Raw genomic sequence first — 23001 nt, 5'->3', positions numbered from 1 at the left:
CCTCCCGCGGTCCAAAAACATGCAGGATGTTCTTTGGAGACACCACATTGTCCTGGCGGTGAATGAGGGGGCGATACTTGTATGCTTAAAATGAGATCTGAATGGAAGCAAAGGGCCCTGCGATGGTCCGGGATGGGTTCCTCCAGGTTCCTCCCGCAGTCCAAAAACATAAAGGATGTTCATTGGAGACACCACATTGTCTAGGCGGTGAATGAGGGGGCGAAAGTTGTATGCCTGAAATGAGTTCTGAGTGGAAGTGAAGGGTCCTGTAACGGTCCAGGATGAACGCCGCCTCTCCAGAACTCTTTTTAAATGCCTTTTTTTAGTATTTCAGCTGGTTTGTCTCACACTCTCTTTCTTGATCTATTTTTTTCTGTTCAGGTTCGAAAGCTTGATCTGCTGATCCTCTTCAGAGGAACGGAAAGTAACGAGCAAAAAAAAGAGGAGGAGGAGGAGGAGGAGGAAGATGGAATCAAGTTATTTATCACCTCCGGGTGTTTCCAGTAACAAGTCGAGGGCGGATTTTATCTGGTCCGCCCACAATGTGACGTCGTCGGCGGGTATTTGAACACCTTGCCGCTCGGGAGAGTTGCTACACCGGTCACCGGCTCCCTGAGCTCCGTGGTCCCGGGACGACCCCCGCCCCACCCCTGGTGAGCTGGTAAGCCAGATCTCGGTGCCTCTGTGAATCCGTTATTCCGTTGGTTTTGATGGGTTTATGTATTTGACCCCGCGGGGCGGTTGCTCTTCATCGCACCGTGGATGTACGCTTGTAAGCAGAGTATCTTCATCCTGATGTTTACAAACGGGCACATGCTGTACAACAGAGTTTGAGGTTGTTTTTAAAAGCTTCAAATTCTGTCACTTAATAGATTTTAACTCCGGCTGCTTGTCAAGGAAAAAGAAGAGAAAAATTCCCCAAGCGTCATTTTTTTCCCCCAAATTTTTCAAAAAGTTGTCTTTTTTTTTTTCCAGAACACTAAAATCCATTCCTGTTCTCAGCATTATTTGTATACATTAAATCATCAAGAGGGGAGCAAAAAATAGAAGAAAAATTCACTTAAAGTTACATTCTTTTCAAATAATTCTGTCTTATCTCTTCTTTTTTCTATTTTTTTTAAACCAAAAATCATTTGTGGTCTTACGTATATTTGTATTAAAAGTCCATGTGCCCGTCCTTCCTTGCGAAAGTGATTCAAATCAGGCAGAGAATACGTTTATAACACAGATCAGTGGAAAAAATATTAATTTTTATTTTCTCTTATCATTATGGGCTTTTTATTAGTCGTGACAACAGGAGTCACTGCCGGAATTTGATCAGGAAATGCGCACATTCAGCATTTTTTTTGTTTAAAGTGATTGCAGTTATACAGAAAATCCATTTATCACACAGATCAGTGGACAAACATTTAAAGCGGATTTCATGTTATCGTTATTTGTTTTATATTTCTCATGATAACATGCCGCCCTCTGCTCCCACCGTGTTCAAGGTTCCTCCAGCATGTCAAAATTCACAAATTTATGTCTTCGTAGTTCCTGTTTATTCGTCTTTGGGGGAGAAAAAAAAAAGAAGAACCAAAAACAAGAAAAATATCTGTGTCATGTTATCAGTTATTTTTTTTAGACCTCTGGGTTTTAACTACATTTAGAAGGAATACGTATAATTTGAGTCCAGAAGGGTCAGATATTAAAAACAAATTAAAAATTCAAAGGCTCATCACACAATTGATACGTTTCCTAATTGTTTCATATTTATCGTTATGCAATAACGGGTGTGTTTTTACACACACAGCCTGTTGTTGCTAACGGAGAATTCTTCTTTCACATGTTCACATGTTTGATTTTTGGATTATTCACAGACTGTGGATCTGAAGAGGAGTGTGGACGCCTTCGGGACGCCAGAGGACGCCGTGGTAAAGCCCAACCGGCAGAGATCACCGCAATTTGGACTGAACACCAGGTCTGCACCGAAAGGTAAGTGTGTGTGTGTGTGTGTGTGTGTGAGTGTGTGTGTGAGTGTGTCCTTATCTGAACGGGTCAAGCAGTAATCAATCCAAGACTTTATGATGAAGGAATAAACAGGTTCAGACTCAAGGATTCCCTGAATGCATATTGATTCTGTGAATAATTGACTCCAATTTTCTAACCTCCTTATTGTGCCAGAAGTTCTTGGACTGAGCCTCCAAGTTATGGTTGATGATTTACTAGCAAAGTGCCAAGATACGCTAAACTGTACCATGTCTTTGGAGGAGCGGTACCTTCCTTTGTCTGGGCTCCCAAATGGCAAACAGGCCAAAGAGAACCAATAAGTGTTTATATGCATCTTTTTCTGCAGCACCAATACTACTCACTTGCATAACCCCCAATTTTTTTGATAGTTTTTGCACAACCCCACTACCTCCATCCCTATGTTGCTCTACCTCCATCTCTGCTCCGATCTGTAGTATTGCTATATTCTCCAGGACACCTTACTCATTTGGTATGTTTTCTTTTGTTTCTTTTCATACTTTTTAGATCTTGTTTTCTGTTGTTTCCACTGTACATGGCCTTGTTGTTTTGTATCCACATCCTCTATTTCCATATTCTTCTCTGTTATTCGCTTAACATCTCACTGTGGAGTCTCCATGTTCTGCCCATGCCTGCCCGACTTCTCTTCATGTTCTCTTGCCTGGGTCCAAAAATAGTCAGTAGGTCCATTGAAGAGAACGTGAGCAGTGGGACAGCGTAGATAAAATACAAAAGTAACACTCTGACAAAGCAAGTTGGCAAACATGATGAAGCAACTAATCAAGGGTCTGATGCGGTGGTAGACTGGGTTCTCCCACTGTGGAGCCACCATGTTCTCCTGCTCGGTTCTCACCAGGCCCTCCTACTGCAGTGCAAAAACAGTAGGTTCATTGAAAAAGTAGGGAGGGCGAATGCATGATCGACAGTTGACTTGTCCAGGTTAGACCATGCCACCTGCCCCAGGGTCCGCCCATATTGGCGACCCCCTTACCGACCCGCCCCAGACTGCCAGCACTCAGTCTGTAAGCAGGATAAGAACTGTAAAAAATGAGTGAATACATTAACAAGGAAATGATGTAATGAGATAAACCCAAACCTTTGTTCCTTGTTGTAGTTTAGATCTTCAGAGTTGTTTCCATTCAGTCTGATCTTCGATTTTCGAAGGCAATCGAGGGATGTCAACTAACTGAAGAAGGAGTCCTATCGGGCCTTTCTGGCCTGTGGGGCTCCAGATGCAGCTGACAGGTACCGGGAGGCCAAGCAGCGTGAGGTGGCCCACGCAAAAGCTCAAGTGTGGGAGGAGTTCAGGGAGACCATGGAGAACAACTTTTGGGCTTTGAAGAGATGCTGGTCCAGTTTACGGCAGCTCAGGAGGGGAAAAGCAGTGATCCGTCAACACTGTGCACAGTGGGAATAGGGCGCTGCTGACCTCAACGCGAAACGTCGTAGAATGGTGGAAGGAATACTTCCGAGACCTCCTGAAGCTCGTTGAAATGTCTTCCAATAAGGAAGCAAAGCCGGGGGACTCTGGAGCAGAGTCGCGTATTTCTTGGGCGGAAGTTGCTGAAGCAGTCAAAAAGCTCTTCAGTAGCGGGGCCTCAGGGGTGGATGAAGTCCGCCCTGGGTTCCTCAAGGCTCTGGATGTTGTAGGGCTGTCCTGGCTAACTCGCCTCTGCAGGATTGCGTGGACGTCAGGGACAGTGCCGCTGGACTGGCAGACCGGGGTCAGTGATTGCCCTTTTTAAAAAGGGATCGGAGGATGTGCTCCAACATACTCCTCGGTCTCCTTGGTAAGGTCTATGCAGCGTTGTTGAACCTCAGATCAAGGAGGAGCAGTATGGTTTTCATCCTGGTCGTGGAACAGTGAACCAGCTCTATGCCCTTGGCAGGGTCCTCAAGGGTATGGGAGTTTGGACAATCAGTCTACATGTGTTTTGTGGATTTGGAGAAGGCATTCCACCGTGTCCCGCGGGCAATCCTTTGGGGGATGCTCTGGAAATATAGGGTGCCGAATCCCATCACAAGAGCTGTTCGGTTTCGGAGTTTGGTCCACATTGCCGGTTGTAAGTCGGATTCATTTTCGGTGAGATTGGACTCTCAGAGGGGCTCAGAGTCGCTGGTCCTCCACATGGAGAGGAGTCAGATGAGGGGCAGCTGGTCAGGATGCCTCCCGGGGGATGTATGTACATCTGGAAGGAGGGAACAGGGAAGAATCAGGATGTGCCTCGAGGTCCCCCGGAAGAGTTGGAACATGTGGCTGGGAACAGGGAACTCTGGACCTCTCTGCTCCAGCTTTGGATAAGCGGTAGAAGCTGGATGGGTGGAAGAAGGGAGCAGCCGTTGTATGAATACGCAATTGAGGTATATGGGGATAGAAAGATGTAAACTACATCAGCTTATAATGTGAGATTGTAAGAAGGCTTGATCAAAGATATGAGGCATGACAAGTGGTGTGAGACATTACCAAAATGATTACAAATTATTAAATCCAGTGAATGTATATTTCCTGTCTTTTAGGAACCTAGGGTTTGCAGTTGAAGAGCAGTTCTGACCCACTGAGGAACCCATTCAAGATGGGGAACCAAGTGCCGAAAGAGTGCCACATGGGGGACCGGTTGAGGTGTGTCCACTGTCATAAAGTCCTTAGTCCATGTAGGAGCTTCTCCGATTTCTACAAAAGTAATCTGCTGGGACAAACCGTCTACGTTTTCAATGGCGGAGAATACTACAGACCAGTTGGCTACAACGAGCTGTATCAGTGTCAGTACTGCTTCTATAAGCCACTGAGAGATCAGGAAGAAAAACAAAGAGAGGAAGAAAGAAGGAGGGAGGAGGAGAGGAAGAGGGAAGAGGAGAGGAGGCGAGAGGAGGAGAGGAGGCAAGAAGAGGAGAGGAGGAAAGAAGAGGAGAGGAGGCGAGAAGAGGAGAGGAGGCGAGAAGAGGAGAGGAGGCAAGAGGAAGAGAGGAGGACCGAGGAGGAGAAGAGGCAAGCAGAGGAAAGGAGGCAAGAAGAGGAGAGGAGGCGAGAAGAAGAGAGGAGGCAAGAAGAAAAGAGGAGAGAAGAGGAACTGAATCGAAAACTTGAGGAGTCACAGAAACAGGCTGAAGAACAGCAGGAGCAACAAGAGAGTGTGGAGATATCCGAGGAGCAGCAGTCCAAACATGAGGTTCTGATAGGTCATCTGGATGAGTTTGAGAAGAACCCTGACAGCGACAGAGACGAGCTTCTCAAGATTCTGTCGTCAAAATGTGGCCTCCGCCTTTCAGGGCTCAGTCTGACCGAGCTGACACCTGAGCAGCTGCAGAACATCCTTGCAGGCCTGGACAAACTCCTGTTCGATGAGTGGATCGAGGCTCCTCCGTCTCTCGGCACTCTGCTTCACGCTCGGGTGTTCATCACTGAGTTGTGTGCCCTGTCCTTGGAGACAACTGAGGAACTCCTCCTCCAGGGTATCACCGACCAGCTACAGTCCCTGGTGGAGTCCATCAGCCAGTCGGTGGGCAGCGTTCCTGAGAGTTTCCTGCTGACTCAAGCCTTGTACCTGAACCTGATGCACTACTTCAACAACGCCGGCCGAGGCGACTCGGATGCCGCTCTCATTGCCAAACGATGGGCTGCGGGAGATGTTTCCGCCGAGGATCTCTTAGTCGTAGAATTCTTGGGGACCCTCACGGCATCGCTGCAGAATGCAGTGGGAAAAGCCTCTGTGTTCATTTTAGATATGGAACTTCGGTGCTTGGAGCTTCTCCTTTCCACACTAACACACCTGGGTGGAGCAGAAAGCCACTCCGAGTCTGGTAAAATGCTCCTCAGGCTGGTGAAGAGAAACCAGTGGACCCCAGCAGAGGCAATGGCGCTGCTCAAAGCCTTGACAGAGAATTATGCAGAGGAGGCTCCGGTCAGGGAGGTACTCGCGGTGATCCTAGCGTACGACATTCCACCTGACTGGACGGGTGACGACGGACGCTCCGTCATCCAGACCCTGGACTCTGTTGGCCCTGAAAGATTCCAACTGGAACTCCAGGAGACTCTCAAAAGGTATGACGAGAAAAGTCTGGATTCAGCTCTGCAAGAAGTAAGAACTGAACACCCCACGTTGGATGTCAACCTCATAAGCGATCTTGTCAGTAGCGTCCTACGATATTCACAAAACGCTCCAAAGGATGACCGACTAACGAGAGATTACTTTGCAACTACAAACATGAATCCAGCTGACATTCGGAACTCCCTCGCGCTGCTCTGTAAAGCAGTCTTTGACACCAAAGGCTGGTGGCCCACAGTGCAGCACATGCTGCGATGGTGTGTGTTGGGTCTGAGTGCCAAGGATGACGTGGTGGTATTGGATGAGGACCCCTGTGTCACAGCCATGTTTGTTGCCAAACATGTTTACACTTCAGCCAAAGTAAACATTGTGCTGAACTTTGATGAGCAATCTAAGGAGTGGTCCGATTTTTACGAACACATCGGTGTTTCTGTCAAGACCAACCAAAAAGGAACTAAGGAGCCTCTGGAGGATCTCTACAAAGCAGACATTGTGTACGGTACCATGGAGGACTTCATCATCGACTACTGTCAGACTGGCTGGAAGGTGATGGAAACTGGGAGCCCTCCTCTGAGCCGAGAATGCATCATCCAAAAACAAGTTCTCAGTGGTTCCTTAGCTCTGGACTTGTCCATACTCAAGCAAAACGGTAACCTGGTTTTTGCTGCGGACATACTGCAAACCCTCCTGAGTCAGTTCCAAGATGTGGATGAGGACGTGAGGCAAAAATTCATCCTGGCACTCTTTCGGGCGCTGCGCACAAACCCGAAGGAGGCCACCGGCAAGAATATCATTACCATTAGCGAAAAGCTGAATTGGCGAGTAGTGGCCGACAGCGAGACCTTCATTCTGACAATGCTTGAGAGGCTCCTTCGAGCCTTCTGTGAAAACAGTGAAAGCGAGTGGAACGAAGGATATTCAGATGGCAAACTGCTGTGTTTAGAGACTTTATTCAACTGTGTAATTAACTTTCAGACCCCTGACAAAGATTACACAGAAATCTATCAGGTGGTGTCAGATCTTGTAGGACAACAACTGTGGCCCCCAGTTGAAGCTCTGGACCTCCTCCTCGCATTAGCTAAGAACCATCTGGATGAAAACCGTACCTCCATCATGAAGATTTTACATCTGATGGAAACATACCAGGTGTCATCTGAGTGGAAGGACAAGAACAACCAGTCTCTCCTTGAGCTCCTCAACTCGAGTAACCTTAAAACAGAAGAACTTATCAAGCATCTAGGAAAGAGCTTCACCAGCGAGGAAGAAAAAAGCATCGACTGCCTTTTTAAAGAGCTACGGCAGATGAAAAACATTGATGAGGAAACACTGCAGAAGTCATACTCCATCGTAATGGGGGTCAAAAACTGGATAACATCTGGTGAAATAGAAAAATACAAGGATGAACAGCGAGCAAGAAGTTTGAGCCAAAGCTCAGCCCCAGAAGACCTTCAGGAGGTCCTGGCTGTCCTCTGTAACGCTGTCCATCTACATATTGCTAAGAAAATATGGTGGCCCAGAGCAACTCAGATGATTAGCTGGTGCCTCCTGGCCCTATCCGAGACTGGAAAGCTCCTGGAGATGGGAACTGGAGAAGGGAAGTCCTGCGTCATATCGATGTTTGCGGCGCTGCGAGTTTTTCGAGGGGAAAAGGTCGACGTACTGTCCAGCTCTTCTGTGTTGTGTCAGAGAGATGCCGAAGAGTGGACCATATTCTACTCGCACTTTGGCATCACAGTCGACACAAACACTAATAAAACTGAGGATGACGATAGAAAACAGTGCTACCAGAAGGACGTGGTCTATGGAACAATCGAAGCCTTCGCCGCGGATCACCTCCGTCAGATATTTGAGATGAAGGACGTGCGACCCGATCGCGACTATCAGTGCATCATAGTCGATGAGGTGGACTCACTGATGCTGGATCAGGGAGTGCAACTGACCTACCTGTCCAGTCCCATGGCCTCCATGCAGCACCTGAACAGTATTCTGGCCATGATCTGGGCCCACGTCAACCAGTACGGCTTCCTGACCACCGGAACGGAGACCTTCGTCCAAGGACCCCCGTCCTCATTCTTCAAGGCCATATTTGACTCCATTGACACAGAAGGAAGTGAAATTGAGGACCCCTTGGACATTTTAAAGATGGCTGAAAACTTGGGCCGCGTGCCCGATGGATTTACGGAGGAGATTCACAACTGTGAAAAAGACGGCCTCCTGGAGAAACTGAAGAGTGTGAGTCAGGATTCGGTGGTACAATTTTTAGGGGAAATGGAGGACTACGTCCCCTACGGTTTCACTGTGTACACCCTGGATGACGAGGGAGTGCTCTGCCTCAGAAAGCCCAGCTCATACAGCAACAAAGAGATTCCAAACATCAAATTTGTCGTTTTGGAGGACGGCTTCTGTTGCGCTCTCTACGATTCGGAAGAGGAGATCGTCCAGCCCATTGCCCAAATGATTGCACACAAGCTTCAGTTCACTCCCTGCACTAACAACAAAGAAAAGATCAGCATCCCGGGATTCCTGAAGAACCTGATCGAGAAGAAACTGTCAGTGTGGGTTGAAAATGCCTTCCTGGCAAAGAGACTGAGGAAGGGACGGGAGTATGTTGTGGAGAACGAAGCCGTGTGTCCAGTGGACTTCAGATCCACGGGTATCATAGAAATGAGCAAGAAATGGGGTGATGGCCTCCAGCAGTTTGTAGAGATTAAACACAAGATCAAACTCAGCACCATTTCAACAGTGACAAACTACATTTCCAACATTGCCTTTTTTGAGAAGTACCAAGGGAAAATATACGGAACATCAGGGACAATCGGAAGCGAAAAGGAACTGTTGTTTTTGAAGGACCTTTATCCCACCCTCTCGGCCTGCAAAATGCCAACTTTCAATCGCAGGAAGTTGTTCGAGGTCAGAGGGACCCTGAAGACTTCAGATGAGGATTGGAAATCTGAAATCAAAAGTGTGGTCAAGACTCAGATTTCTCCAAATTGGTACAGGGATGGAAGGGCAGTCCTGGTGATCTGCGAAACCATCAACAAGGCCACTGAGATCCACGAGGAACTGAAGAGTGTCGTCTCGGGTGAGCCCATTCTGTACTGCCGCAGTGACAAAGACAGCTTGAGCAAAATAGACAAGAAACTTGGTCCGGGTGACGTAATCGTGGCCACGAATCTGGCCGGACGTGGCACAAACATTAAAGTCTCCAAGGAGGTGAACAACAACGGCGGGTTATTCGTGATCCTCTCGTTCCTCGCTGACAACACTCGAGTGGAACGCCAGGCGTTCGGACGAACGGCGCGCAAAGGGAAGCCTGGATCTGCTCAGGTCATCATGACCACCTCTGATCTGCAAGAGTCCTACAGGGCAGTGGACTCCCTTGACGAGGCGAAGCAAACAAGGGACAGGCTTGCGAGCGACAAGTATCGTGAAATGAAGAATGACGTCGTTGAGATGAAGCTGCGAGAAGATCTGTTCTCAGAGTACTGCAAGACCCTTCAGGATATTCACAAGGCCACAAATGAGGACGAAAAAAGAGCTGTTGTCGCAGTCCTGAACGAGTTCTGGGGGATTTGGTTGCAAACTAAGTCGGAGGAAATTGACCAGCTGAAAAGAAACGACTTGCAGAGAAGCTTGACGGCCGATTTGTCCGTGGCCAAAAGTCTGTCTCAAAGTCAGACTTCACCAATGTCCAGCATTTACCACTACATCAGGTTTGGGAACGTCGCCATGGATGAAAAAAATTGGGCCCTCAGTAACAGGTTGTTTGAAAAAGCTATGGAGCAAGACGAAACTTGGGCATCCATCGCTTTCTACAATCATGCCTACTGCACGGTCAAGCTGGAGACTAAAGGTTATCTGGATAAGGCCAGAGATGATCTCAAGAAGGCACAGGAGTCCCTGACCTACCTCAGCGAAGAATGTATGGTTTGTCTACAGTTTGCAAAAATGTCCTTTGCGGACTCGTCCGAAGGCGACCCATCCAGCCTGGAGAAACAGCTGATTGGAAGGAACGACCTGTTCAGTTTCCTTAATAAAAACATAAACGAGGGCATCAAGAAGCTGGAGGAGATAAAAGAGAAAGGAAGGGATGCAATAGTTAAGAAATCACCGGTGTTCTCCCTTATTAAAACCGCCGATGACGCACTGCAGATGGAGGCCTTCAATCTGTACTGCCAAGGTCTGAAATATGTCTTCGCTGTGGAGGAGAAACCTCGTTTCTGCTGGGAAGGACTTCTGGTGTTCCTCCTGGGATTACTGCAGATTGTCGGTGGAGCTCTGCTGACCGCATTTACATTTGGAACGTTAGCTCAGGTCGGCATTGGGCTGATCACTGAAGGCATCTCGGACTGCATCTCGGGCATTGAGGCCATGGTGACTGGAGAATTCAGTTGGAAAGAATGGGCTATCGACAAAGCTGTTTCTATCGCCATATCTCTCATTGGGTTCGGAGTTGGAAAGTTGATCGCCAAGGGTTTCAAAGCGGCTAAAATGCTTGTTAAGCAGTTCGGAAAACAGCTGAAGGCACTGCCCAAATTTTTGTCCAAACAGGTCAAAGAGGGCTTTAGCGTCGTGGCAAAGGCGAACGTGAAAAATGCAGTGAAAGTCACTGCAAAGAAAATGGTTGAAGAGCTTGCAAGCTATGGATTTAAGAAGGCAGAAGAGGCCATTTTGAAAGAAATAATGAAGGCCATTAAGAATGATGTGAAAAAGGGAATAGCTGAGCAAGTGAAAACCAATCTTGAAAAAGATCCCTTGGCTGAATCGATCGACTCGATAATTATCTCACACCTCGGAAACCACCAACCCCTCTCTGAGCTCATGAAGGATAAATTCAAAACAGACCAACTTTTGAACATTTTCAAAAAATTGAGTACAACTGCATTGCAGCCGTTCACCGCTGACCTCAAATGGCAGAAAAAACTGAACTCGTCCATCACGAAAGTGCTTAACAAAGCTCAGTCAGAAGCCAAAGGGAAAAAGATCACGCATGCCATTCTGACTGCGATCCAGGTCACTCATATGGCCGTTCTGGCAGCCGATGCCATCGCTAACATGGTCACCCTCTCGGAGAAGTTCTTCTTGAACCTGAATAATGAAGTGAACAAGTTTAAAAAAGGAAAAGGTATCACAGAGAACACGAAGAAAAGACAGTTGGCCGAAGCAGAAAGGGCGATGCTGAAAGAATTCAAACAACAGCTGGCCGGCACCATCAGTACCCTGTTAGCAGATGCTTACGTAGAAGTGTTCAACCAGAAGTTCTCCTCTCACATCATTTCTCGTGTCCAAGGCAAACTGAATGGAGTCCTTGGTAGTTATGTGCGAAAAGGCTTGAAGAGTTCCAGAACGGAGGAGAAGCTCCGAGCGGGACAGAACAACAGATACATCACACACATGCCAGGAGACGTGAACCAAGGAAGAGAGTCCGGGATGCGCTCAAAGTCTCATGCAGCAAACATTAAGAAACCCACGACTCCAGGCACCATCCTGGATATCAAGGTCCTGTCAGAAACCACCGGCACTAGGGTTGTGATCCTAACAGAAGACAAACACGGCAAGCTGACCAAGATGCAGCAGTTTAGTCCGGGCACTAAACCTGCCCATCAGACGGTGACACTGATCTACAGACCCAAGAGTGACCTGCACCCGGACGGGCACTACGACGTGCGCGTCGACAATCAAACCGTGAGCGTTACCAGCCAGGGAAAGAGTTGTCTGTTTCACGCTATGGCACGTGGCATGAAGCCAGGAGCCAGCGAGGAAGACGTCAAGTCAGAGGCGAATCGACTCCGAGATTTGGAGGCAAAAACTCTACTGCAACACCCGGGCCAATGGGAGCCTTTCCTCAAACGCAAAGAGCTGACAGACTCAATCAGAGGAGGGGACTGGTACATGGCCGAGGGAGCCGCACCTCCAAAACAGAAGATAAAAGAAAGCCGGTCAAGACTCCAGAAAGAGGTTGGAAAAGTAAAATTGTACAAAGACTGGAAGTCTTATGCCATTAGAAATCCTGGAGTCGGGAGGTTTATCAATGCAGATCACCAGCCACCTGTGGACAGTTTGAAGCAAGCTCATAAGTTGAACCAGAACAGCAATTTAACTAAGGCCATGCTGGAAGTAGCAACAGGTTCATCTCCTTTAGATGTCAACCTCATTCCTAATGTGATAAAGTACCATGGCCTTCAACTTCCAACTGTTTACGTGCCTCGAGAAATACACCGGGAGTTCCCCAGTACAGTATCACCGTCCTTTAGGACACACTTGGCTAATGTCATGAGCAAAGACGATGTTGTTGGGACCTTCAAGCTCACTATCATCGGAGCATTCCCCAGATTCAAGCTGAACAGTACCAAGAACTTCAAAGACTTCCAGAACACCCCAAGAAGTAAGACCAGACTGGCCATCTTTATGAATAGCTTTCAAGGACATTCCATTAACATGGTTGATGAGTGGTTCAAACAGCTTCAACCCAAGGGTGTCATGACCAACGCCGATCAAAACACCCTTACCGCATGGATCAACAACAAGGGCTACGAAGATCCAAACGACCCTTACTGGACCCAAATCTCCAATCTCCTGTAATGTGATGAGATATTTGATCAACTATAAAAATGCACCTGCACATTGTGCAAGCTGGTAGTTCACCAATTATAGCCAAGTCCTTTCCATCAAAGTTATGAGGACAATATCATGTTCATCATTACCAGCAGGCTCAGGAGTCTACCCCTTGACAATGCCAAAGACTGCTTTGTCCTCGTGCCTCATCCCAGTCCTCACTACCTGTTACTTACATCTCCCAGTTTGTTGCCTGCTTTGGTTGACTACTCTCCTTCATCAGTCAGTGATGACCAACTCAAACATGTCGCACAGTATCTTCCAGTCTCTTCCTGGGTGGTCCAGTGGTAGAGTGTCGTATGTAGCTCAGTGGTAGTGCGCATGCTTCGCATGTATGAGGTCCTGGGTACAATCCCTGGCATCTTCATTGTAATTGGAGCTTTGGTTAAAAGCGTCTCCCAAATGTAATACCACTGAATTCCTGGAACTGCTGCTGACGTTCAACAACACATCTCCCCCTCCTGGTCCGGTTGGGTCACATTCTGGATGTGGGCTGCTGTGATGGTTCACAACACCACATTTCTCCAGCTTCAACCACTCTCTTTGGTACTTGGTCGATCACTGTGGACAGTGACGGCAGTACTTCTTTACCGAAGGCAACGTACCCTTCAGAAATGTCACAGCTATCTTGCGCAGCATCAGCTGAGACAACTGTCCAACTCCTCAGTGAACCAAAGTCCATCTCCAAGCACACACTTACAGTGTTCAACAGTGTGAACATACGTGTGAACCAATCTTGTCCCCTTCTACTTGCCATCAGCACAAAAACCCCATCGCCTTTTTGCCTCCACAATAATCTCTCCTCAGTCTCCAAAATTGGACTCAACGTTGACTTGCTGAGAAATGCTTTCTTACCCACCAAGTCAGCGCACCTGAGCCCCATCCCAGAGCAAAATCCAGTCACAACCAAGGATCACCAATGCTCCTTCTTCAAATGTATCCTCCAGGAGGTACTACTTTCTTCTCATCTTTAGTGTCCGCTTACTTCCTCGATGGCAGCTTCAGCCATCTGTATGTTCTCCACTCAAAATGCTGGGCCAAGAATGTCCTACTGACCATGTCCTGACCAACTTTCTTGATAAAATCCAAGAGTCGATGCAAGCTCATCTTCTCCCTCTCTTCGCCTTTCTCAAGAAAGGCGACCAACTGACCATCTGTGGTCACTGAAACCACTCGAAACTCCTGTCTCACTCCAAAAGGTTTCCCAGAACTTTGGAATCACATTTGCCACCATCTTTGCTTCATAGATGAGTCAATAGGTGACTTGTACCTTGACAGGAAACTTCTGAAGGTATCAGGGTGCCTTTCTGCCATGGAGCAACTAACCGTGCCTTCATCAACTCCCTTCCACAGAGTCCTGAATAAACTCCAAAGTCTTTGCTCGGTTTCCAAACACCCTCTGATCTCACTGTCACTATCATCAAACCCTTCCATGGATCCCGATCCTCCTTTGAGGCTGTTCCACTCCCCTCTCGACTTAGTTCCTGATGCCGCAGCGACATAGCGGTAGCCCCATAGCCGTCCCCACCCTCTGTCAAACTTCAACAAGCAGATGCAAACCGACATTTACGAAATGCCTATAAAACTACACTCTTGCTTTCAGTTGATAAGCATAATGCCACATTCTTCACGCTTCACCTTGATGACGTTAGTCCAAGCAACCGGCACCATGTTAAGCAAGCTAAAGGGCAAATCATGTGCATGTTTTATTACTTTATTTCATTTTATCGGGTTGGTGGTGGGGGCTTACGAATGATGTAATCTAATTCATTCTGATATTAATGGAAGTAACGAATCAGATCGGAACCTGCACTTTCATGAGCAATCACCTTGTTGTTTTCCTTTGTGTTGCAGAGGACAGTGCAGAAAGAGTATGTGCGCAAGACGTTTGAAATCACCGGTGACTAGTTTTACGTGGGGAAAAAAAAACAGAACTTATGATTTTAGTTTGATCCTGACCTGTTTGGACAAATCACTAGATTTTTCCTCCAATTGATGGCGGATTTTTGGCTAGCATTTATTCCCCTCTGAAGCATACGAGTTCCAGTCCGAAGGGCGGGACGTGTCACCAACCGCCCAGCTTGCGACGCATCGCATTTGAAAATCGTACAATTTTTGTGACCAACTCCGGGGAGTTAAAGCCAACTTTATTGTCAATATTGCCAAACATCCACGCATACAGAGCGCGTTGTTCTAAGTCCCAAAAAGTAAAAGTGCAAAAGTGAAAAATACTATTTGTCACAGAGAATGACGAGTTGTGCTGAGGTAGATATGGAGTGACATTTTCTTTTGATTTGGTTTCAAAGTTACAGAAGCACTAAGGTAAAGTTGCAAGGGAAAAAAAGCAAAGCGATAGCAACTTGAAAGTGCAGTTGCATCAACAGTTTTTACAGTGTATTTTTTTTACATTTCAGTGAATGAGTCAGTGAGTCCATGAAAGAGAGCGTTCTTAAAGCAGGTACTTGATGACGGTCCGATCTGCGCGTACGAGTCGAAAGTGTAACCGGTCCGAGCGGATTCTCGCCAGGAAGCCGTTGTGGAATCGCCACCCGCAATCCAGCTCGTGTCGATTCGAACCCGAGCCACCGACATCGACCACGGACCGGGAAAGTTTGACTCATTGTGACTTCTTATTTTCTTTAATACTGGCTTAATTCTCTTATTTCAAACTCCAAATAAAATGCTTTGCATCCACGCTGGACATGTCTGTTGTTATTCAGTTTCCATTATTCATAAGCAATAGAAATTCCGCCTCCCAAAACATCCAGAGGACCAAAAACCCGGAAGTGCGACTGAGCCGATGAAAGCGTGAAAGGTGGCGTGTTTCTACATGAAGCCCTGTGATTGGTCCAGAGTGAACCCCGCCTCTGGCCTAACGGCAACCGTGATTGGCTCCGATCCCCCCCTGTGACAAAGTGGTGGAGATAATGAATGAATGAACCTGAAGGTGGTCGATTTGACCTTTGAACCGCGAGGACCTGCGGGATGAGGACCGGAAGCGGAAGTGGGAATCCGCCGTTCTGACTCACCGCCGGAAGAAGCCGCTTCGCACTCGGAGGAGGTTATTTTTAGGAGGAAAAAGGAGGAGGAGGAGGAGGAGGAGGAGACAGGAAGCACCGCAAACATTCCCGCCGCCGCCGAAACGCGTGCGTAACCGCGGAACACCGAGGAGGAAATAAAAGCATCCTTCCATCCATCCTTCCTTCCTTCCTTCCTTCCTTCCTTGCGCCCTTCCCTCCAGCGGATCCGCCCGGAAGCGGCTCGTCCAGACACATCGGTGGATCTTCACACCGCCCCGGCAGAGGAGGTAAGCAGGCGCGTACACGCACACATGCACGCGTACACACACACACCTTAATTCGATGTTATTTGAAGGCATCTGCGCCTGACAGATCACACACACACACACACACACACCTAAACGTCTCTTAATGGTCAGCCAGGTGTCCGTGCGGGGATCCACGGACAGACGCGTTCTTGCGGGGCGTTCAGGTCTGAATCCCGCATTTTATCATTTCCTCTGAAAATCACCTTGAAAAAACCTTTTGTCCATGAACGTGAGGATTTAAGAGGGATATTTGATACGTTATTTTTCTAAAATAAAAATGACAAAGGTGTGTGTGTGTGTGTGTGTGTGTGTGGGTTAAAATGTCCTCCATGTTTGTAGTTCGCAGCACATTACCATGCTATTAGCATTGGGTGTTTACAAGAAGTTGTCAAGCTAATTGTTGTTTTAGCAGATGACCGGTTTGTGTTAAAAGATTATTTTTTTTACAAACAGTAAAAGATACGTGTTTGACAAAATATTCAGTTGAAAATTCAGAATTCGACAAAACACACAAAACATCGCCGGTCATCCTTTTTATTTTCGTTCTTGCGGGATGATCTGGAAGCCTGATCCTTCTGGATGCTCCTATCAGCTTCTGGAGGTGCTTCGCCGTCTCCATCAGCGGGTGTCCGGTTGCCATGTCGACTGGCAGCCGCCCGTCACACGAGCGCCGTAGGGTTACGTGTCGTAGCGAGCGCGGCGTGTTTTTTTACGAAAAAAGCTTACGTCGCGGTCTGCTGCTTGGTGTTCTTTTAGCCGTGGACCGACCACGCCGGAGATATCGAGGCTCCGCCCCTTAAAGGTCACGACCTTTCGCAGCGCAGCTTGTTTTTCTCCCGTCGTCGGGTTGAGCCGCTCGCCGCTAGGAGGCGCTAGAGGAGGTTCAGAGGACTCAAAGGTTTCGGACCTTCCGGGTGGTTTCTGCTTGAGAGATCAGAAGATGGAGATCCAGCTGTTGTCCTGCCATGTTTGCAGGTAAAAAGGTGTGCGCTTAGCGGGACGCTAGCTAACGACCCGCAGAGACGTCGACCTTCACCCCAGCGCACCTCGACGTCCAAACAACCTTTTGTGTTTTTTGTGCATAACGGAGGTCTGAACCGATAAGGAAACCTTCCTCCTCCTCCTCCTTCTTCTTCTTGTCCACCTCCTCCTCAGATGGCGAAGGCAGACCAGCGCTACGGGCAGCGCGACGGCTCCGACCAGAACTTCGACTACATGTTCAAGCTGCTGATCATCGGCAACAGCAGCGTGGGAAAGACCTCCTTCCTGTTCCGTTACGCCGACGACTCCTTCAGCAACTCCTTCGTCAGCACCGTCGGCATCGACTTCAAGGTGAAGACGGTTTACCGCAACGACAAGAGGATCAAACTGCAGATCTGGGTGAGGAAACACCTCGGACACACGCCGGTTAGAAGTGGAGGAGGAGAAGGAAGGAAGAACGGCGGTTTGTTTCCGAGACGCGAACCCGCGAGGGGGATTTCTGTGTGAAAACCGCAAGATAAATCGGATTAAACGCCTTAAAATCTGACGGCACGCTTGCACCTGGCCCGCTGCGTCGGGCCGCAGCCAATGATGTCGGGTCACATGACCCGCTGCGGGCGACGGCGTGCATCCACGCACGGTCACGTGCAGCGGCAGAGCGAGCCGGTGAGTCATGCTGCTTGATGTCGGCGGCGGCGGTGGCGGCCGGCCGCCGCAGGAAGCAACAGACAGCCTGTATCATCGCGGTGATGTTGTTGCCATGGTGACGGCTCCCTCCCTCTCTCTCTCTCTCGCTACACACACACACACACACACACACACACGCGTGAATACGCCAACCTCATGGCAATTAAAGCGAGCTCTCGGGGAGGACAGGCGGAGACGGCGGGAGTGAAGGGGGAGGGAAATGTGTTTTTGTTTGTAGTGCCGGTTCCAAGTTGCCTTGAAGATTTTAGATTTTACACACTAGATATACCATTTATGTGTGTGTGTGTGTGTCAGACATTAGTGTGCGTTCTCTGTTGTCTCGATTCTTTGCAAAATCAAGACGACAAAAAGAAAGAAAAATATAATCCCTTAATCCCCGTGACCAAAGCTTTTATTTTGAAAGGATCCAGTTCATCCTCTGCTTCCTCTGACCGACAACGGACACATTTTTTCTTCTGGTTTCCAGCAGACTGAGCAGGATGTGTGTGTGTGTGTGTGTGTGTGTGCCAAGGGCTGTGCCACACACACACACACACACACACATGCAGACACTCCACATCACGAGTCAATTAGAGGACCGTTTACTGGCGGTGATTATCGAGCGAGTCCACGGGATGTGAAGCAAAAACAGCTGATCGTATCCTAGCAACCAGACGCGGCGGCGGCGGCGGCGGCTAATACTCCTGGAGCCCGGTCGCCACCTGGAAATGGTGAACTAGTCACCTGTGAGTCCGCACGAGGACCCCCTGGTTGAAATCATCTCATATCATCATGTTAAGAAGTTTCTCCAGGAGGAATTAAGAAATTAGCTAGCGGGAAACCAAGGAAATCACTGAATGTGTGTGTGTGTGTGTGTGTGTGTGTTTTTGCAGGACACGGCGGGACAGGAGCGTTACCGCACCATCACCACGGCGTATTACCGCGGCGCCATGGGCTTCATCCTCATGTATGACATCACTAACGAGGAGTCCTTCAACGCCGTCCAGGATTGGTCGGTCACCCGTCGCGCGGCACACGCCAGGCGCCGGTGAACGACGGCGCTCTCACGCCGCTGCGCCGTGTCTTTCAGGGCCACTCAGATCAAGACGTACTCGTGGGACAACGCCCAGGTCATCATGGTCGGGAACAAGTGCGACATGGACGAGGAGCGGGTCGTCCCTCCGGAGAAAGGGAAACATCTGGCGGACCAGTTGGGTGAGAAACTAGCTAGCTGTGAAAATATGATCCTCCGGAGTTACTCAGAAGTCGAAACCGGGTCTTTTTTTATAGTTCTGAAAATATCTATTCATCACCAGCCGATCTGTTGATGCTGATTCTTAGATTTCCGCGAATTCTCGCCCGTAGATTTAGGCGATCGATCGAATTCCCAGTCAGGGTGTGACCTCTTTGACCTCCACGTGCTAAAGGCTAACGGCGCTCGGAGTGTCAGAGAAGCACGTCGACGATCCCGTGTCTGGGAAATAGTTCCTCAGCAGCAGCAGCAGCAAGACATACAAGGACAAGACAAGCTAAAAATAAAATAAACTATGAATTAATCTTAAAAAAAAAGGTGTCAATGAGCAAAAGTAGGTGATTGGCGAGTTATTGTAAAGGCTGTACAATAACGCAGGTTTTTTTTTTTGTCTTTTTTTGGTAAGTAGGAATAGAAATTAGCATCATTAGCATCAATAATCGATGTTATTGACAGGTGTGGGGGGGGGGGGGGTTGATCAGAAAACAGGAAAACAGATCAATTGTCCTTATAGCTTTAAACGAGTGCTTGTGCTGAAGCTCAATCTTGGAGAAGAATCAAAAAACACTTGGAGAAGGAGGTCCCGGTTTCTCAGGAGGCCTGGAACCTTCTTCTTCTTCTTCTTCTGCTTTCACAAGCAGCTCAGGTTCCACCACAGGCCGAGCCGTGGATCCACGAGCTCCAACAGGAGCTCGTCTCAAAAAGAGGCCGAGATCCCGGGAGAACGCAAACACGCTCGAAGGCTGACGACGCTAAACACACACACACACACACACACACACAAGCTGAGTTGCAAAACAAGCTTCCAGCCTGGTGGCCTGGAGGTCCTGCAGAGGAGCCAATCACAGCTGACATCAGGGCGAGGGGGCGGGGTTTAATCCGGAAAGTCCGTCTTCAATGGAGCTAATGACTTTTTTTGGACCGTGTGAGGAGGGTGCAGAACCTGGAGAGAACCCAGGCAGGAGAACGTGAAGATAGCAGGGTGTATGACATCACATCGGTGACGTTCCCCTTCCTGTTTCCGTCAGGCTTCGAGTACTACGAGGCGAGCGCCAAGGAGAACATCAACGTGCGGCAGGTCTTCGAGCGCCTGGTGGACATCATCTGCGTGAAGATGTCGGAGCGGGTGGACGTGGAAGCGCCGGCGGCTCCCGGCGCCAAGACCGCTAGACTGACCGACAAGCCGGCCCAGCTACCTCAGAAGTGCTGCTGATCGGCCGCCGCCGCCGCCGCCGAGCTCCTCAGAGAATTAAAAAAAAAAAAAAAAAGGAAAAAGCAACAAAAAAAAAAAAGAAGATAAACAGATTCACCGTGGTAACATTCCTCAACCCCCCCCCTGCTTCGGTCCCCGTCTGTGAGCGGTCAGTAACCACCTTGCTAACCAACGTTCACCAACCGTCCCCTTTTTCCGACCTCGTCATGTAGCCGCGGCGGCGCTCACGCGAAAAAAAAAAAAAAAAAAAAAAAAAACCTGTCGTGTTTTGGGGGGGGGGAAGAAAAAAAAAAAAAGACGTTTTGATGATGCTAATTATTACGCTAATTTCACTGCTGTTAGCCAGCAAGGCGCTAGCACTCCGAAAAGGACGGCATGGTCGTACTTGTATGATGATACGTAAACGAACCTCTCGTTCCAGGCAGATCGTCACCCCGGGTGTTCGAGTACAGTCGCGTTTACTCATGTTTGTAGTTTGATATTTAGGTACTTTAAGAAAAAAAACAACAAGCTAAGATGCCGCTAATTAGAAGGCGCCTTTTTGGGGACGTTGGGACTTCATCGCAACCCGTCCCTCGGTGTCGCTGTTGTAAAATAAACTCCTCACATGAGGTCCACAGCTAGCAGCATGCACACCATCCTGATCTTGGCTAATTCTTCGCTAGGTGGTCGTTCCAATTAGAAAACGCTCCAGTCGAGGTGGCGTCAGAGGTCACGTCTTAGCAGGAAGAAGGGTAACCGGTCAGCTCAACACTGCCTCCTACAGGTGACGCAAAGTCCACATTGATCATTTTCACATTCGCAGAACCCTCGAACCGCCTGGAAACAGAGCGCCGCCGACCAGCACCGGCCCGAGTCCGTTTTCACACGACCCCTCCGGTTCCCAGGTCCACCTCAGCTCAAAGTGGCTCGAATCCAATCCCGTCGAAGGAGTCCATTGAAGGAGAAGTGAGCACTCGAGTTTCATTTTGACCCCGGTCGTGGTAACGGAAAACACATTAGATCACATTTCAACCGCAGGAACTAGGAACCTTCTGTGAGAACATGTAGGGTTACATCCTGGACCGATACTAATTAAAATGGTTCGTTTGTACCCACGGGCTCAGGGGTGCAGGGTTGCCCAGGTAGCTCTCCAGGGTTAGCCACAGTCTGCCACAGAGCTAGCTAACAGAGTTGGCCATCAGACTAAGCTAACACAGTCAGCTAATGGAAGAGCGCTAACAGACTCAGCTAGACCAGTCGGCAAACAGATTTGACTAGCAGTCAGCTAACGGAGAAATCCTAACACAGCCAGCTAGTAGCCCCGGCTGGACCAGTCACAGAGTTAGCTAACGGAGTCAACTAATAGAGTTGGCCATCAGACTAAGCTATCAAAGTCAGCTAATGGAAGAGCGCTAACAGACTCAGCTAGACCAGTCGGCAAACAGATTTGACTAGCAGTCAGCTAACGGAGAAATGCTAACACAGCCAGCTAGTAGCCCCGGCTGGACCAGTCACAGAGTTAGCTAACAGAGTCAACTAATAGAGTTGGCCATCAGACTAAGCTAACACAGTCAGCTAATGGAAGAGCACTAATAGACCCGGCTAGACCAGTCGGCTAACAGTGTAAGCAAAGAACCTTGGCTAACAGGCTCAGCTAGCAGAGCTAACTCAGTCCAGCTGCCCAGCGAGTACTTTACTGGGACTCCGGGGGCGAGAACAAAGTTTGTGTGGTTTTTTTACGTCTTGATTCTTTCGCGACAAACAAACCCTGGAGCCAAACTGTCGCCAAAAATCATGGACGGTGAATTCAAATAAGGAAATCCGTCCGTCCCGCCCCGTTCGAGAAAAAAAACTTTTTTTTTTAAATATTGGACCAAAAAAAAGAAGCAAAGGCCAAATTCAAACCATGATCAGGATGGTAGAATATTTAAAAATTTTAAAGGGTGCAGAATTTAAAGCCGAAAGCTGAAATCTAACAAGAAAACAAGTTGTTGTAATGAGAATTTTTTTTTATTCACGAATACTCGGCCTTTGATTCGACCCCAAAGTTGAACGGGCCGTTCTCGCCATGACCCCTGTGTGTGTGTGTGTGTGTGTGTGTGTGTGTGTGCGTGCGAGTGTGTAGGTGGACCCCCCCCCCCCCCTTACGGTCCCATATGGCGGTGTTTCTTGCGTGTTCAGGTGTAAAGGGTCGTTGTGTTTTGCTGTATTTGATGGAGTCGCCTGTTGTTTTTATGAAAGTGAAAGGACAAAGGGGGTGGGGGGGGCGACGCGAACAGAAAAGTTTATGATTAAATATTACAAAGATATGAGAAACAATTATATCTCCTGCAGCCACGTTCCCATGTGTGACCCCCCCCAACTGTGTTTTGTCATATCAGTATGAAAAAAAAGGAAAAGACGTAAATATTGACATTGTCTTCATATGATTATTTTTTAAAGTGAATCTGTAAATTCTGGCGTTAGAGATTGTGAGTTTATTTTTGACAGAGTCTATAGAGAGTTTACGTAAACTTGTCGTCTTACAGTTCACTCCTGTACGGGGGGGAGAAGCACAAAGTGATTGTACAAAATATTGTGAATGTTTGTATATTATAGATGCGATTTAGTATAATAATGATAATTATCATAGTAATTTAAAAAAAAACAGTCTTTAATCATGACGTTTGTCAGCGTGGGTTATTTGAGTCACTTTCTGTCTCGTCCTCTTTTCCGAAAATGACTTTGAATAATCACTCTCAATAATAAGAGAGGATTTTGGAGAAACCGTTACAGAGAAAGTTCATTGTCATATTAGAATATAATGTACTTCAAGACAATGATGGAACAGTATGATTCATTTAGCCAATATTAAAATGAAAAAGGCCCAAAGAAGAAACTAAAATATTTTTAA

General features: G+C 48.0%; 1 protein-coding gene and 1 long non-coding RNA gene across 2 annotated transcripts; both read left to right on the top strand.

Annotated features, from left to right (window-relative positions):
• The first annotated feature begins 485 nt into the window (after positions 1–485).
• Positions 486–15360, top strand: LOC147237092 (uncharacterized). Its single transcript, XR_015104523.1, has 4 exons — positions 486–661; positions 1860–1974; positions 4525–4627; positions 15080–15360. It is a non-coding gene; the product is annotated as an uncharacterized LOC147237092 (long non-coding RNA).
• A 384-nt stretch (positions 15361–15744) lies between these two features.
• Positions 15745–22768, top strand: rab3b (RAB3B, member RAS oncogene family). The gene is made up of 5 exons (XM_086143170.1): positions 15745–15972; positions 17149–17373; positions 18555–18673; positions 18752–18876; positions 19942–22768. The coding sequence occupies exons 2-5, from the start codon at positions 17149–17151 to the stop codon at positions 20124–20126; spliced, it is 654 nt and encodes a 217-aa protein (XP_085999296.1). The 5' UTR covers positions 15745–15972; the 3' UTR covers positions 20127–22768.
• The last annotated feature ends 233 nt before the right edge of the window (positions 22769–23001 follow it).

Source organism: Fistularia commersonii, chromosome 1 (genome assembly GCF_037954325.1).
Source record: "Fistularia commersonii isolate RoL2024-O1a breed Wild chromosome 1, RoL_Fcom_v1.0, whole genome shotgun sequence".
Lineage (NCBI taxonomy): Eukaryota > Metazoa > Chordata > Actinopteri > Syngnathiformes > Fistulariidae > Fistularia > Fistularia commersonii.
The sequence above is the reverse complement of the archived record's forward strand: the minus strand, read 5'-3'. Positions and strand labels throughout refer to the sequence as shown.

What these genes read in the sequence shown, in the direction of transcription:
- rab3b (XM_086143170.1), top strand. Translation starts at nt 17,149, where the DNA reads ATGGCGAAGGCAGACCAGCGCTACGGGCAGCGCGACGGCTCCGACCAG. An exon ending in TTCAACGCCGTCCAGGATTG is followed by an intron (nt 18,674 to 18,751) that starts GTCGGTCACCCG and finishes CGTGTCTTTCAG; the next exon opens with GGCCACTCAGATCAAGACGT. An exon ending in ACATCTGGCGGACCAGTTGG is followed by an intron (nt 18,877 to 19,941) that starts GTGAGAAACTAG and finishes TGTTTCCGTCAG; the next exon opens with GCTTCGAGTACTACGAGGCG.